At 39.7% G+C, this 15,735-nt stretch overlaps 1 protein-coding gene across 2 annotated transcripts; it reads right to left on the reverse strand.

Moving 5' to 3' along the window:
* Positions 1-2,376: 2,376 nt before the first annotated feature.
* On the reverse strand, positions 2,377-15,069 carry itih3b.2 (inter-alpha-trypsin inhibitor heavy chain 3b, tandem duplicate 2). 2 transcript variants are annotated; one of them, XM_078283687.1, is made up of 19 exons: positions 14,998-15,069; positions 11,372-11,532; positions 11,103-11,207; positions 10,840-11,002; positions 10,632-10,742; positions 10,316-10,444; positions 9,925-10,041; positions 9,505-9,673; positions 9,312-9,422; positions 8,769-8,950; positions 8,428-8,607; positions 8,137-8,258; positions 7,306-7,724; positions 5,151-5,204; positions 4,013-4,126; positions 3,593-3,764; positions 3,231-3,382; positions 2,887-2,971; positions 2,377-2,672 (listed from the first exon to the last, which is right to left on the reverse strand). In XM_078283687.1, exons 1-19 carry the CDS (start codon positions 15,067-15,069, stop codon positions 2,558-2,560), a joined length of 2,733 nt encoding a protein of 910 aa, XP_078139813.1. In that variant the 3' UTR covers positions 2,377-2,557. The 2 variants fall into 2 exon arrangements, with proteins under 2 accessions (XP_078139813.1, XP_078139814.1); XM_078283688.1 differs by lacking the exon at positions 5,151-5,204.
* Between the last annotated feature and the right edge of the window lie 666 nt (positions 15,070-15,735).

Raw genomic sequence — 15,735 nt, forward strand, 5'->3', positions numbered from 1 at the left:
CCGCTCACATGCCAAAGCTTGTGGTGGCAATCCCTATACAGATGGCACTGATTGACTACTTGAACATCATTTACTATCAGTGTCATGGCAAACCATGATGCTATATGGTGGTGGATGTGCAAGCTTTATACACCTCTATTTCTGTAGAGGAATCACCTTGATGGTGTGTTAAGATGGTTATGTATAACTATATGGAGCAGGTGTTCCATCTTCCATATAACCATACAGCTCCAAGCCTTATTTATCTGGTAAAGGTGAGACCACCCAGGGCGCCTGCATGGGAATAAGGAGACATTTTTGGGTTCCGAACACTACTGTACAATAAAGATCATTATAGTAATAGCCCTTTGTTCATTGTCTGTGGATCAGCTTAAGTTTTTACATGTTAATGACGTCCTGGCCTCAGGACATAGTTCTCTGGTTTCTGGCTTTGAGAAAGTTGTTCATACTGGCATAAATCCCATGGCGCAGTGGGTGCGGCTTCACTCTGGCCCATGCTGGGCCCCCTAGCATTCAGGTATGAATTACTGACAAGCATAGTTTGTAAAGTGTCTGAACTAACATGTTGTGTTTATCTCAATTCAATTCAATTCAATTCAATTTGCTTTATTGTCATGAAAGTTTACAATGTTGCCAAAGCATTAAGGTACAGTGTGTGTGTGTGTGTGTGTGTGTGTGTGTGTGTGTGTGTGCTGGGTTAGCACTCCATCTAAAGGGATCTAAACTATCTAAAGGGAAGTATTTATGCCAATCTCAAGCTATGTACCAAGGGCAACATACAATTTTGATCATCCAACTTTATTGCAAAATTTCATTGAATGTAGTAAATGTACAACACTTCATTTTATAATTTCAGTAGAGAATCGTGATTCTTTCTTTTCACCATGATGTAGCAGCAAGAACTTCCTGTTCCTCAGTGCAGACAAAATAGAGATGTTGGTAATTGGACCAGCTAGATGCAGATATCTGTTCACGAGTACTACCCTAAATTTTGTAGTAAGTAAATTTTTGTAATTTCCCACTATCATAAATCTTGTTGTTACATTTGATCCTTCTTGTCGTTGGAGTTGTACATTAAAGACATTACTAAAACAGTGTTTTACCATCTTACAATATCACTAATATTCAAATTTGTGTTGTCAAGACTTGATTACTGCAACGTTATGTTCTCTGGTTTATCTAATGCTAGAATTAATGCTCTTCAGGATTGTATAAAATGTTGCTACCAGAACCTTACCCAAAACAAGAAGATTTGACCACATCCTGTCATCCTTACACTGGCTCCCAATGCATGCCATATGTGACATCAAAGTGCTTCTGCTAACATATAAAATATTACATGGGCTTGCTGATTTTTCATATCTCATTGAACCATATACACCGCCATGGGCCCTCCGATTGCAAAACACTGGCTACTGATCTATCCCAGCAGAGAAAACTGCAGGCAGTAGAGCTTTTTCTCAGCGTGCTCCTTTTCTTTGGAATGGTCTCTCTGCTGCGTAGAGAGGCAAAGACTACTGATGTCTTTAAATACAGGCTTAAAATCTATTTATCATCACTATCATGAGGCCAACCTTAGCTTTGCACAATCATTGGGAGTGACTCAGTCTCTTCATAGACTACGGTAAGACTGGATAGGTTCCTGAGAATTTGGTTTGCGTCCTGTTTTCTCGGTCTGTGTGCACTTGTTCATTCATGTTGTGTCTGTTTGTGTGAGTGGGAGTGAGTGACTGAGTTTATCTGCTGTGTGTATGGATGCGTCGCTTATTATTTCTCTTCATTTCAAAGTGTGGTTGCAGCTTGGCAGTCTCAGCATCCTTTATGGTCCCTGACTCCTCACACCTAGTTGTTGTCCATGTTGACTGAGACGGAGCTGACGTCTCTGCACTGAGTGCTGTTCCTGTGATGACTTTGATGACGACAATGACGATGGTGACAGAGTTGGTGTTGATTCCCTATGCCAGATCCAGACATTCACCCAAGCTTATGCTCCAGTTTGCTATCAACATTCAATCTTTGTCTACCCACTCTGTCCTGGAAGGGGGATCCCTCTCTGTGACGCCCTTCCAAACCATTCTTCCACTTTTTTCCCTGATGTGGTTTCCATGGGAGTTTGTCCTTGTTCTAATTGAGGGTCTATGGTTGGGGGGTGTCATTGTCATTTATTGCTTTTCTTTATTGTTTCATAATGTGGTTAGGGTTAAAGGAATAGTTCACCCAAAAATGAAATTTTTGTCATTATCTACTCACCCTCATGTCAGTGGAAACACCGGTGAAGTTTGTCCATTATTATGTACAAACTTCACTACCACCGTTCATAATTATGTCCACATAACACACAGTGAGTGTGCTAGCACAGAAAACCAAAGATCTGGGATACCATTTATTTGTTTATGTTAGTAACATACAGGCAAATTGTGTAATATTGATTTGCACTATGGGATTTTTCTACATGCTATGTTGAGTCAGTGTTCCATATTGAATCAGTGTTTCTTTTTTTTCTTTTTTTTTTCTTTTTTAAATGAGGTCTACTCAAGTGGTTTGACATGGTTCCCAGTTACAGTTGTGTGACAATGAAGCCACTCAGCTCTCTCTGCAGGACAGACTCAGGAGACATGAGCCAGCAGTCAAGTGTCGGGGCAGAGTGAACACTGTAGTCCACAGCACTGGTTCTACAAAAGAAAGATTTAAAATGATTACTACATCAGTGAGTGTCAGTGAACAAGATCATACAGAGGCATAATGTCTGTACAGACAACAAAATGGTCACTCACAGATTGTCAAGCTTATGAGACTATTGTCATAATGAAATAGATTAAAATCCATCTTTCTTATAATTTTTTTTACACCCAAAAGGACCAAATAACAAGGCAGGACCAATTTTACCTAGTAACATTAATCTCCTGGTCTCTCATCTTGAGTTTTGGCAGGGGAGTTTGCTGGGCCTCCTCATAAACTGCTGGCTGTAGAGCTGGAACACAAACGACAAACAGTAAGACAATAAGACTGAACGGCTGGCAGCTGGAGAAGACTCAGTGACCAGACAGCACATGTAAAAAGAGCAACTGACTTTTGACAATCTCTAAATGATTTCTCTGTCAACCACCACTGCCAAGTGTAAATGTTGTTTTAATGTACTGACCCCGTGCTAAATATTGATATTAAATCATACCTGCAAGAAGATACACGCAACAGACAATATTCACACAAAAAGACCCTACTTCACCCACCTAAAAGTCCGTCAGTGTTGTTGCCTGATGGAAACTGTCTCAAGGCCGGCCAGAGGAATTTTTCTCCCCGTCTCTCATGAAGTAAGATGACCACACGTGCGTCTCCAGCTGTAACGTCCATCTCCTTGTCCCGCAGAATCAGTGTCAAGCCACTAAAATAGGCATTGCATCTTAATTTTTTTTTCCATTGTTTTTTAGGACCTAAAATATAAACATCGGAACCAAAACTACAATGCAAAAGTAGTCTATAACAACTAATTTATGACAAACTCAACGTCTTAAGGTTAGACAGAGAAAAGCTATTACAGTGCACAGTATTATCACTATTGAATGTGTCAGGAATGCATTGCAGACTGCAGTACCGTCCAACTATGGTGAGATCCTGCCCCCAGTTAAAACCTTTCACGTTCTGTCCATCTCGTAAGGTGATGCCAGTGATGTCAAACTCAACATGCTGCTCAGTTTTGTAGTGGATGACAACTTTCTGGAAGCCCCCATATGCTGATGAATCAAGCTCACCATTCACAGACACCTCTAGTACAGAAGGGAATACACGCAATTCAACTCCACACATCAAATTATGGGATAAATATGGGATGATACACACCAAATTGATGCAAAGATTTTGTGGGGAAACAACATGATGACCAAAATTCTTATTACATGTAAAAATGATATAGGCTTTAATGAATAAGTTATGTAATAAAGTTTGTGAGGGAACAACAAGGAAAAGTAGGTGACACCTCCTACAAAGAAAGTGGAATACAAAGAACATTAGTGACCTCTGTTGGGATCTTGCAGTAGTTTAAGCAGCAGCGCTCCAGTGACATCATAACATAGTGGGAGGGTCTGATTCTCAGCACTCAGCAGAAACCTGTGGAGCGTAGGCCTACGAACTACAGAGAAAGAGAGTGAGAGAAAAAAGCAGAGTACAAAGAATCCAAAGAGAGCTATTAATGTCACACAGCAGATGGAAATGCATAAAATTGATATTGAAATTTATGGGAAAACATTTAAAAAAAAACTGAAAAACAGTGCATTTTACTTTGAATATACACAATGGAAACCACAATGGAACATGCCGTAAATATTTTTCCTAGATCTTTTTTTTAATTTTTTTTTTTACTTTTGATATACTTGTGTAAGACCTAGCTACTTTATGAGGTATTCAGGAAACTTGCATGTTTTTTGTGACACAGAGGTGGAACAGTGTGTCAATTAATCAGACCAGAAAACAGGAAAAAGAGAGAAGAGATACTGCAGCCCCTACTGTTCGATGTTATCTCCCAATGTGTGAAACAGTTAAAAGCAAATTAATAATGAAACTATCAGCTAGTTAGCTGTTGTCAAATTACTTTTCGTGTCACATGGCTTTAGGTACAGCAATATATACAGTATATATATGATAATAGCTTGTCTATGATGAGAAGTGGGTTCTCTCAGCTGAAGCAAATAAATGCTGCTAATGAAAGTCTATTACAGTATTATAGAATGAGTACAGTTCTTTTCTCATTTCAACCAAATACAGATCTATTTAAATCAATGCTTTGAAAAAATTTGAATGTAAATGTGAACTTTTCAAAATACACACACAAAAAAACACTATGCTTGCTTTAATCCCATGTTTTGGCTTTCTGTGGTGGTAACAAGGGTGAATTGGCTACATAACGATGTAGTTATGATTACATTTTTTACATCCTATTTAATTGACTCTCCTTATGTGAATGCATTATGAACGCTAATACAAGCATTGAATAAGCATTCATTAATTTGTAATGAAATTTGTGATGTGATATAAATTTTGTTTCAAATAATGAATTACTAAGATTTAATTCCACAAATGTCATACTATTTCTTAACTTTTTTGCAACTAGAAATAAATGGGTTTTACATAAACCATATCTACATACAATACCGTACCAGTCACAGTGGTTTGAATGTCCATCATCTGATCTGAGCTTTGTAAATGTGCATCTGCAAGCATATGTACACACAGCCACATAAACACAAATAAATGACAGTACTTGAGAGGACAATCCATTAATTTAAATTAAGTCTCTGACCCCTAACCTCAACTTTAAATCTAACCACAAAATACATGTGCAAACCTAATAAGGTTTACCACAGCCTTAACCTAAATCTGGTTCTAATCCTAACCTCGCCTAACCTTAAAATGACGCCTTGGAGGACTTCCCTTACCTGCCGATCCTTGTAAGGTCAAAGTGGTCAAACTATGGGAGATATAGGTTTTTTAACATATATATATAGATATATATATATAGATATATATATATCTCAATAGCAAACCACATTGGAACATGCCGTAAAATATTTTTCCTAGATCTTTTTTTTAAGTTTAACTATAAAAGAACATCTGACCCATAATGAATCTTATAATGAGGATCCATGCGGGAGACTAAATTTATGGTCACATAAAAATGGCCATGCAAAAATGCACATACAAATCTTACAGTCTTAAATAGGGTTACGTAAATGCAAACAAATACTTTTGGTTTGATTAATGATTACAGCATTACTTTAGGGGGTAAAAAGTGTCTCAGATGATGATGATGATGATTTATTTGAATGAGAGCAAAGGACATAAGAATTATACAATTTGATTGAGCTATGACAAGCTATCAGTAGCATATATAATTGCAAAATTAGAAGGATGAATCAAGGGAATTGGCATTGAAAAAGAAGTTTACCAAGTGAGTATAAAACAGAGCCAATTTTTCTCCTTTGACTCTTCCTGGTACCTGGAAAGTTAGCAAAATTATGATTAAACATTAGTTATGACCTGTAAAAAAAAAATAGGCTCCCTGTGTTCTTGGAAGTATAGGCTTTGGAAAAGTAACTGCAGAATATGGTAGGTTATACTATTAAAGAAATGTTTTATGGCCTGTTTTTTTAACAGATTATTCTAATAAATCAAGCTCATACAGAGCACAGAGGCATGTCTTTCAGGGCAATCATAGAGCCCTACCTACAGCGTTGCTTTTTTTTTTTAGATCTATATCATTACTTTGCAAATAGTCAAGCAAGGAACACAACTACTCAAATATATGTGTGTGCTATAATATATGTTATCCAGGGACTATTGCTAGTGCTATTACTGCAGTAAAGGTAGGAACACAGTATGTTTACCAATAATTGTAAATGGGTGAAAAAAAGTGGGAGACAGGACACTGACAAAGCAGATTCTGCCAATATAAACATGACTAAGAGCGTAACAGCTCGCCGATGTTGAATTTTGTGGAAGTGTCTCTGCTGGGTCTCCCGCTCGCCTATTTGGAGCAACGGAGCAACAGATAACAAAGAATCACCGATTTTGGGGTTATATCATGGCCAAGACGCTACACAACCCAAGGTACTACATCACTTTAAAGGTCCCATATTCTACACTTTCCAGTGTATCATTTTATGTCTTGAGGTCCATTAAAAACCGTTTGTGTGCTTTCATGTCCCAAAAACACTCAATCCATTTCCAGCATCTCTCTGAGCCTTACCAAGAACAGGCTGTTTCTGTCGCTGTGTCTTTAAGGCTCATTAATATTAACGACCCTCTGTTCTGATTGGCTAACCGTTTCAAGAGTGAAATGTGAGACACCACAGTCTCAGCAGCTACAGGTAGGGAAAACTCTCCGGTAAATAAACAATGGCGACCGCTCAACTGCTTTGAAAAAAACATTTTGTTCGTCTATTATTTCTTACAAAAATGATAATGAGCCACAAAGTTACAGAAGTCCAAGCGGCTCGTTTAGAGGCTCGCTTTTCTAGTATGGATTGTGTGGATTTAGTTGGCGACCATGCGTTTTGATACTTTCACAATGTTTAGATAGCACATCCAACTCCTGTATAATCAAAGAGGCAAGGGGATCCCGTTTTCTACAATATGGGACCTTTAATGCATTCATCCCAGAACAGTGCAGAGTCACACCTTGTTTAGGCCTATTCATTTCAGAGGGGCCTGATAAAGACAGCGTGATGCTGATAAGGAGATGTTGATACCGTCAATAAACACCACTGGTTTTACTTTTTGGTTTGTTTGTTTTTGTGCACTAGTATTGCTTACCAGGGTGTCTATCAGGTAGACTAGCAGGTACAACGTAACTGGGGATAATACCACCGGCTTGAGCACCGGCTCCACCACCAGCTCCAACACCGACTCCGACATCGGCTCCACGACGGAATCCAACACCGGCTCCAACATCGGCTCTACCACGGAATCCAACACCGGCTCCAAAACTACCTCCACCACCGGCTCCAAAACCACTGACTACAGTACCAAATCTAGGACTAAGATGAAGGCGATGCTGATGGTCAATATTCGGCTGTTCCACTCCCTCTTTGGGTTTATGGAGCACTTGCATGTTCTCCCCGGGAGGCTTGGTGACCACCATGGATGTGAGAGGGGTCACAAAACTGTATTTCAGAGATAGCTCCAGGGTTTCTTTCTTCACTTTCTCCTTCTCATCTCCAGCTAACTGCAACCTGTTTGACAAATGGTGTACATACTATGTTCAAAACTCAAATTACATCAAGTAGCCTATGATGTGAAAATCAGACTATCACAAGCATTTCCTGCTGTAGGGACTACTAGTTTTTTTGTTTGCTTTTTTCCGCATCTCGGTGGCTGGAATTTATTTATATTGAAGAATCTGAAATTTGTGACAGTTCAAGATTATGTACACAGCATTTATTTATTTATTTACTTATATACTATTCTTGTTGTCTTCTCAGTGACTGGCCCACTCCCTCTACAATTACACACATATACACACACACGCACACAATATTGCTGTATATATTTATCCTTGTTATCTTTAGTTAAAACTCAATTAATTATTGTTAACAAAAAGTGCAGAGAAAAAAAGGGTCTACCAGGTTTTGACATCAGACTTACTCTTTCTCCAGAAGCTGTTTCACTGTGAGATATGCCCAAACCCTCTTGATGTGGCTGTCAGAAATTGTTCCAGTGGACTCTATGGTGGCATTATTGTCAGAAAACTCCACCTTAGTGTTCTTCTGTCATAGTCAAAATGTATTCTTATGTCAGAATATGCAGTTACTTTCACAAACATTTCAGAGAATGACATTTCATGTAGCATTTGATAAAAAAAGAGTTAGTCCATGAATCGAATCTTATCACACCAATTTTCTCCATATGGGCTACACAGTGAGGAGCAATCCTTACCGAAATGGCCACAACCTGTGGAGTGAACGTTTCAATGTTGTTGTCAGTGATCTGGCCAGCCACCACAATCTCAGAGCCATTATAATACTGGCTGAAGTTGGTCTGGGTTAGATTTGTCCCACCAATATAGATCATCGTCACATCTGTCAAGAGTGGAGTGGCCACCTCTTCATAGAAACCCTGATGAAATACAGACACTATTGTGATTGGTTATTCTCTCCAAAGCCAACCTGGTTATTGCTGGTTGTATTTTCTTTCTAGAAATATAGGAAACTACATGATAAAAAACAAATGTTTATTCCATTTATTATCTGAAGGACTGTAAGTTATTCATATCTTACCTTTAACTGTAAATCAGCATCAGAGTCTTCATAAATCCGTCGTGCAACACCACTGTTCTCCAGTGCCATCTTCTCAAGGAACTCAAAATTGACATCAAATCCAAAACCAAGACAGTAGAGTGGGAATTTCTTAGTTATGGCCTCTCTTACATTTGACTGTATTGTTTCAAGATTTGTCTCCCCTGTAAAGATGCACACAGTCACTGGTAGTGTACTGTGTGTACTGGTATTGGTACATAAATCTTGAGAGTATATAAATACACAAATGCATTTTTAAAATAAAATCATGCTTATTTACATCATTTAAATAATGTTCATGATCTTTTGCGTCCCATGAGGATGGGCTTTACTGTGGAACAAAGGGCAGTCCTACTGACTCCTGAATCAACTTAGTGACTGACAGATCATTTGGAAAAAAAGCAGAAGACTGACTGTGCTGTGGCCCTTTAAGCATTTCTTGAAGTCTTTGTGTGTGTGTGTGTGTGTGTGTGAGTGTGTGTGTGTGTAGGTGTGTGTGTGTGTGTGTGTGTGTTGTACTATTACCTGAGGTTGGGTCTCCATCAGTGAGAAGTATAAGGAGAGATGCCGAACCTTCTCTAGGGTGTTGATTCAGCATATGTGCTCCTTCCAACACTGCACCGTTAATGTCTGTGGCTGAAATGAGACAAGACGTGTCATCACTGCCATTCTGTTATCATAAATACAGTTATCTGTATGTTCAATAATGTATATCTACCTCCTGAATCTCTGATATTCCTTGCAAACTCCTTGCCAGCATCCAGGTTGTTCTTGTTGGCCTGGAGAAGCTCTCTTTTCCAGGGAGAAACTCTGCTGTTAAAAGTTATCAGACCAAAGTAGTCATCTTCCTCCAGGTCACCCAAGATGTGGATTAATGCTATACGGGTCTGAGCAAAAACATCACTCACAAATTAGAACTTCATTTATTCAGGTAAGAAACCATTCAATAATACTTCATGTAATATGTGCCCTTGAAGTGAATCCTTTGTTAAATGGCTCATTATAATAAAGATGTCCATAGCAGCTATGACAAACTCAGAAGTTACAAATGGCATGTATACCACTGGGTAACATGTAGGCTATCTGTCTCACACACACACACACACACACACACACACACACTCTTCAGACACTGTACCTGATGCATTTTTTTGCCATGCATGGAGCCACTTCGGTCAATAATGAAGACAACATTCTTTGGTATGCGGGGAAGACTAGATGGGGCAAAGTGATGGACAAAATACCCTTCTGACTCCTTGGGGCAAGTTAGAAAAAAAAGTGTGGTTAGTAAGGGTTGCTGAAAAGACCACTGAGAATGAGATATTAATTTAAGTAAGATCTTCTTTACGTCCTCATCATTTAGTCCTCCAATGTTCAATGCTAATAGACTATTCAAACTAAACTGCCTGCTCAGGATGTGCTGACCTTGTTCAACTGTGTATCCTTCTTTCATACAATCATACAGCCAGTTCAAAGTAGCTTTTTCTCTACACTGTGAATGCTGCATGTGCTCTTAACTCTTAGTGTACCTTGATGTCTCCCAGTGAGTTGTCCCTGTTGACATCATAAGTAATAACCAGATCTCCATTCATACCCTGCTGTCCACAGCTGTCACACTTTGTCTGTTGGTCCTCTGTTGGGTAGAAATGCACCCATGCCTGGAAACAGGATGAATCAGTTTGTCTGTAGATATAGGCTCTTCATAGATGCAGTGATTATAAGAGGAAATACCTGAGTGAGTCCTTCAGATTGACCACTTGCTTCAGAAATCTCCTATACATACCTTTATCATCCCTCTGCATCCTTTATGAGTCCTATGGGATTTTGCATTGCTGTGCACTGTACCTGATTGTCAGCATGTGTTTTGGTGATGGCATTAGCCAGGGCTTTGGTGCTTAGTCCTCCTTTAACCTCGATGAAGTTAATGCCGGCTTTCTCACTGATGTATACGTCAATCTGGCATTGAGAATAAAAGACCAATGTTGAAAGCTCCGACCAAGGAAGAAGTAACAGTGCTTTCTGAATGATGACTGCAACAATAGGAAAGACTCACCTTGAAGTCTTTGACAGGCTGCATGGGTTGAGCATGGATTTGCAGCTCATACTTGCCAAGCCTGCGTTTCAGCAGTTCCTCATATGTCAGTTCAAAGGTCACCTTCTGGAGAGCGGCCACAGTCACAGAGGTCTTAAATTCCTCAAGGGTCCTCCCCACAGAACTGTAACAGAGAGATAGAAATCATTACACTTGGATACACAAATGCTAAATCTTATCCAATCTAGGCCAATCTTAAGAATTGACACTGATCAATAATGTACCTGACCAGTCCAGCACTTTGGCCGCGGGATACAGCCTCAGTGTACTGCTGCTGAGCTTGCTCCTTGGCTTTCACAACACCATCATACATCTGTCCATCAATAGACCTGAGGAGGACCGAGAGTCAACAGAAAAGTCTTGGTTTTCTTATATATTCCTGAGTAGCCCATGACTTATTTTTATAACTCTGCAATGTACTGTATGTGCAAATAATGCCTATGATTTATGGCCAGTGTGATCATTTCACTGAGCGTCTCTGCCAAAGACCCACATTCTGAATTTACTGATGAAGGCATTCTTGGGAATCCGGACATGGAATTCTATTTCCTTAGGCTGGTCCATACGGTTGACCACACGGCTGGTGATGACAGTGGTGGCATAACGACTGCTCACTGTGGAGTTGATATGGAAGCTGTAGATGTCCCAGTCCTCCTGAACAAGTACAGGAAACACACATCACAACGCAAACTGGTTTGGTTGACCTTGCTGACCAATGATGACCAGCTGACCAAAGATAAGGTGATGGTGAAAAACAAGGTGTTGGCTAGTATACAACTAGGTGGCATGTTGAAATCTCATTGGTCTAACCACAGAAACTCCCCCTTCATTGCCCTTTATTTTTCAAGTAGTGCTTCAGTTGCACACGGCAGTGACTTTGCGCATTCACAGATACTCCTACATTCACAGCACATAAACACACACACACACACACACGCACACACACGCACACACACACAGACATGCACACACACATTGAAAGAGTATAAAACAACATTGAAGGTACAGAGCCAGCAGGTCCTTCACCCTGTGCTTGTTGGTGTTTATCAAAGAGGCATAGTTCACTGTGTTGTAACTGACGGGAAAGATCACAGACACAGAGTAATCAAAGACAAGCCTCAGATATATATTAGTTGAGCTGATCAGCTTTTAGCATTCAAACCCACAATTTTGGAAAAACTACATTAGCTGTAACATAATTATATATTCAAATATAGCCGCAAGTGGAAATTGAGGGGTCCAAGCACACTTTGAAAAGACAGACAGATAGACAAAACATTACATAAGGTAGACAATGTAGACAAGACAAACGTGAAGATTGGATGCACATTCGATTAGTTATTGCTAATTTTGTGCCCATGTCTTTTGTCAAGTTTATCATTTAATTGCAACCATATTGTTCATCGCACATTGTTCAAGTTATTCACAATGGCCAAACTTTTTATTTGAAAATATGCCCCTTGTTCTTGGTAGTTTATGATTTTAGAAAAGACAAGCCAAGCCTGAATTTGAACACACAACCATCCACATAAGAGACTGATGCGTTACCTACTGAGCCAAACTCCTGTTATAGTTGTGCTGAGGAGAAAACAACTAAAGGGAAGAGTATTGTGATATTGCAGCCTGTGATTGAAAACGTTAACTTTATAGAACGTTAGTGCTCTCCATTAAATAATAAATCAATACTAAATCACATGGGGCAGACTGCTGCACTGCTCTCTATGGGTTGAAACTGTAAAGCATGTTGCACTTCTGGCCTCACCCCAGTGATGTCAAATCAGGTATTTTGCATTTGACAGATGATGCCAAACACCTGCTTTGACACTGATTGGGGTGTCACCAGAAGTGCAACATGCTTTACTGTTTCAACCCATAGAGAGTTTAGAGAGACACGATCCTAGAGCAACACAATTTCGTAAAAATCTGGTCAATTATGAGATATACAACTTTTTGCATTTGTAGTACTAGCGGTAGAACTCAAAACGGTTTTTTTTTGTTTCTTTTGTGCTCAAGCAAAAACCAATTACTTTCAGTCATTGTTTGTTGTCATAATAATAATGAAAAATGCCATAATATGTGCCATTTTAGTTATAAATGCTGCATGTACACTGTGCAGAACGGAGACTAAAGTGGACATCAAACATTAATGTGGGTGCTCACTTATTGAATTTGACAATTGTAATTGTAGTAATTGGTTTAAAACAGTATTTCTACCTATTTAAAATCTCGTGCTTTTATTTTTAAGGCTAAATGGCCAAACAAGAAGTCTTGTTTCTGGTAATTTGAGCTAGTCTTACATATCTAGTTTTCGAGGCCAGGGTGCACGCAAATGTGACGTTGTTCCCACAAATTCAGGTCAGGCAGTCAGTCAGTCAGTCAGGTAACGCTTAGTGAGATGTCGCTTCAATAAATGGCCTCTAGAGGGCATCTTTGACTAAGAGATGGCCTCTCGCCTATGGGCTAAATGCCACATTCAGTCCCATACACTGATAATGCCATATTGGATCTCACACATTGAGCCATACTCTTCGCCGTCAATTTACAGACACCAACACCTTCTGCTGTCCTGCAAACCTTAACGGTAGGTAACATTATTACCTGTGGTATGTGACGTTAGTGGAATAGGTAATTTAACCAATAAACGTGTTGCACTAGCCGAGCATTGCTCCCATACACAGTGAGCCCCACTGTCTGCCGTTAATTTACATACCTCCACCTCCTCTGTTGCCCTATAAACTTTTACGTTAGGTAACGTTATTACCTGTGGTATTTAAGTGACATTAGTGGAATTATTTAACCGATAACCATGTCGTAATGATCAGTACATTGAATTGAATTGAACACACGAGCCGTGGGTCTGTACAGGATCTGTGCTTGTTTGAAATCAACAGCTAGAGTGAGGATTTCAGCTAAATAATGGTGTAAATGTCGGTCTTTTCAAGTCACTTTGGGATCGTTTGGATTCAGGAGACTTGGATTATGCTGGAAGAGCTGCATGGAGCCATTTTATGGTTATTTTACGTTATTTAAACTCTTCTATTTTACTCTTTTAAACTCTGAAGACAGGACCCCAGCAATTTCAGTTGTTTTGGAGAATGGTGCAGCGTACTTCAACTGGGAAGCTCCGGGACTGTTGTATGGACTAACAAACTTTACCCGATTTTCTACTGGCATGGGGTGAGTAGATAATGACTGAGTTTTCATTTTTGGGTGAACTATTCAATTCAACCTTTATTTATTTCTCAAAGAAATCATTGAGGGTGGCCCTCATTTACAATGATGTCGAGATTACAAGGATAAAACAAAACAAAGCCAGACAAAACAACAAAAAGAACCTGACTAAACAGTAAGGGATGAATAAACAGTTAAAAACAAGCGCATACAGATTGGGGAAGGTTTGTGATCATGTTTCAGAAATGACCAAAGTTTACAAGAGTATTAATTTTTAGGATGTGTTGTAGATCGTGACATGATATAAGGAGGTGATTTTTCAATAAGGGCTTATAGATTAATAAGTACCAATGCTTATTACGTCTCTCGGACAAGGATGACCACCCAACCTTTTCATACAAGATGCATTGATGAGTAAATCTGAGGGCGGAGTGATATATTGAATCTAATGCGATGTGATTTATAGGCATGCCTATAAATCACATCCCCATAATCCAAAACAGACAGACTATTCCTTTAAGACTGAAGCAATATCACATACGCTAACATAGGCTACATGACAGTAAAATATAGTAAAATACTTAGGCTACTTGTGAAAATTTATCCCACAATCCTTGCTTTGTTTTATACCGCCAAACAGCACACACGCTTATGGCATTTTTCCAAGCAGTTGACGCCTCAGTATGACGCATTTGTCAAATCGAGAATGCGGTATCTATGTTTTAATATCTATGAGGTCACAAGCCCAGCCACCTAAAGAAGAATTCCAGCAAATAGCCTATAATAGTGTCCCAGCACCTGCAGTGCTTGGACCCCTAAAGAAGAATTCCAGCAAATACAATAGGGTTCCACCACTTGCAGTGCTTGGACCCTCAATAAATTCAGTTTCCCTACAATGGGGTGCTCTACTGTGAACCCAGCATACCCCGCTAGTTTATGTGACCTTACCTTGATTGGGTCCGTGGTAACAAAAGGCAGCAACAGCCCAAGGAGGGCAATTCGGACCACAACCCTCTCCATTATGGCCTCCACACAAATGATACCCAGGAAACTCAAACTGCCTTTTAAACTCAAATAAAGGCACAGCGATGATGTGTACACACGTTTTTTTAAAGGGCCATAGTCTTCTGCCTCCCCCTTCTTTCTCACTGACTCTCTCACTTGCACAACACACACCCCCACACGTACAAAGGCACACACAAATACACATGCACATACAGGTTCACACTCCTATGCACCCACCTACGCATGCATGCAGCAATGACTCTTATACCCTCCCACCCAGCCACCCACACACACATGTGCACACACACACACACGCACACACACACACACACACACACACACACACACACACACACACAGAGAGACTTGTTTAGTCAAGTTCTCCTTTCCTCTCCTCTGGGAATCACAACACAGCAAACAGGAATTCTCGTGTCAGGGGGCAAGAGCTGAGATTAAACAAAGAAAAAAGAACTGAAGAGAATATTTTATTTCATCTGCTTATTAGGGCTTAGTCTGTATAGTAAGAGGGTCTGGATTACCCATTTTATATGGACTTCCATGGTTTCCACGCAAATAAAGCCAACATTGGTATGAAAACTTACAATGGGAGGGATGCTGTGAGACAAACTGGCTAGATATACACAGTATGAAAAAGGTACGTGACAAATACAGTATGGTGTC

The sequence above is a fragment of the Centroberyx gerrardi genome, chromosome 5 (assembly GCF_048128805.1).
Source record: "Centroberyx gerrardi isolate f3 chromosome 5, fCenGer3.hap1.cur.20231027, whole genome shotgun sequence".
NCBI lineage: Eukaryota > Metazoa > Chordata > Actinopteri > Beryciformes > Berycidae > Centroberyx > Centroberyx gerrardi.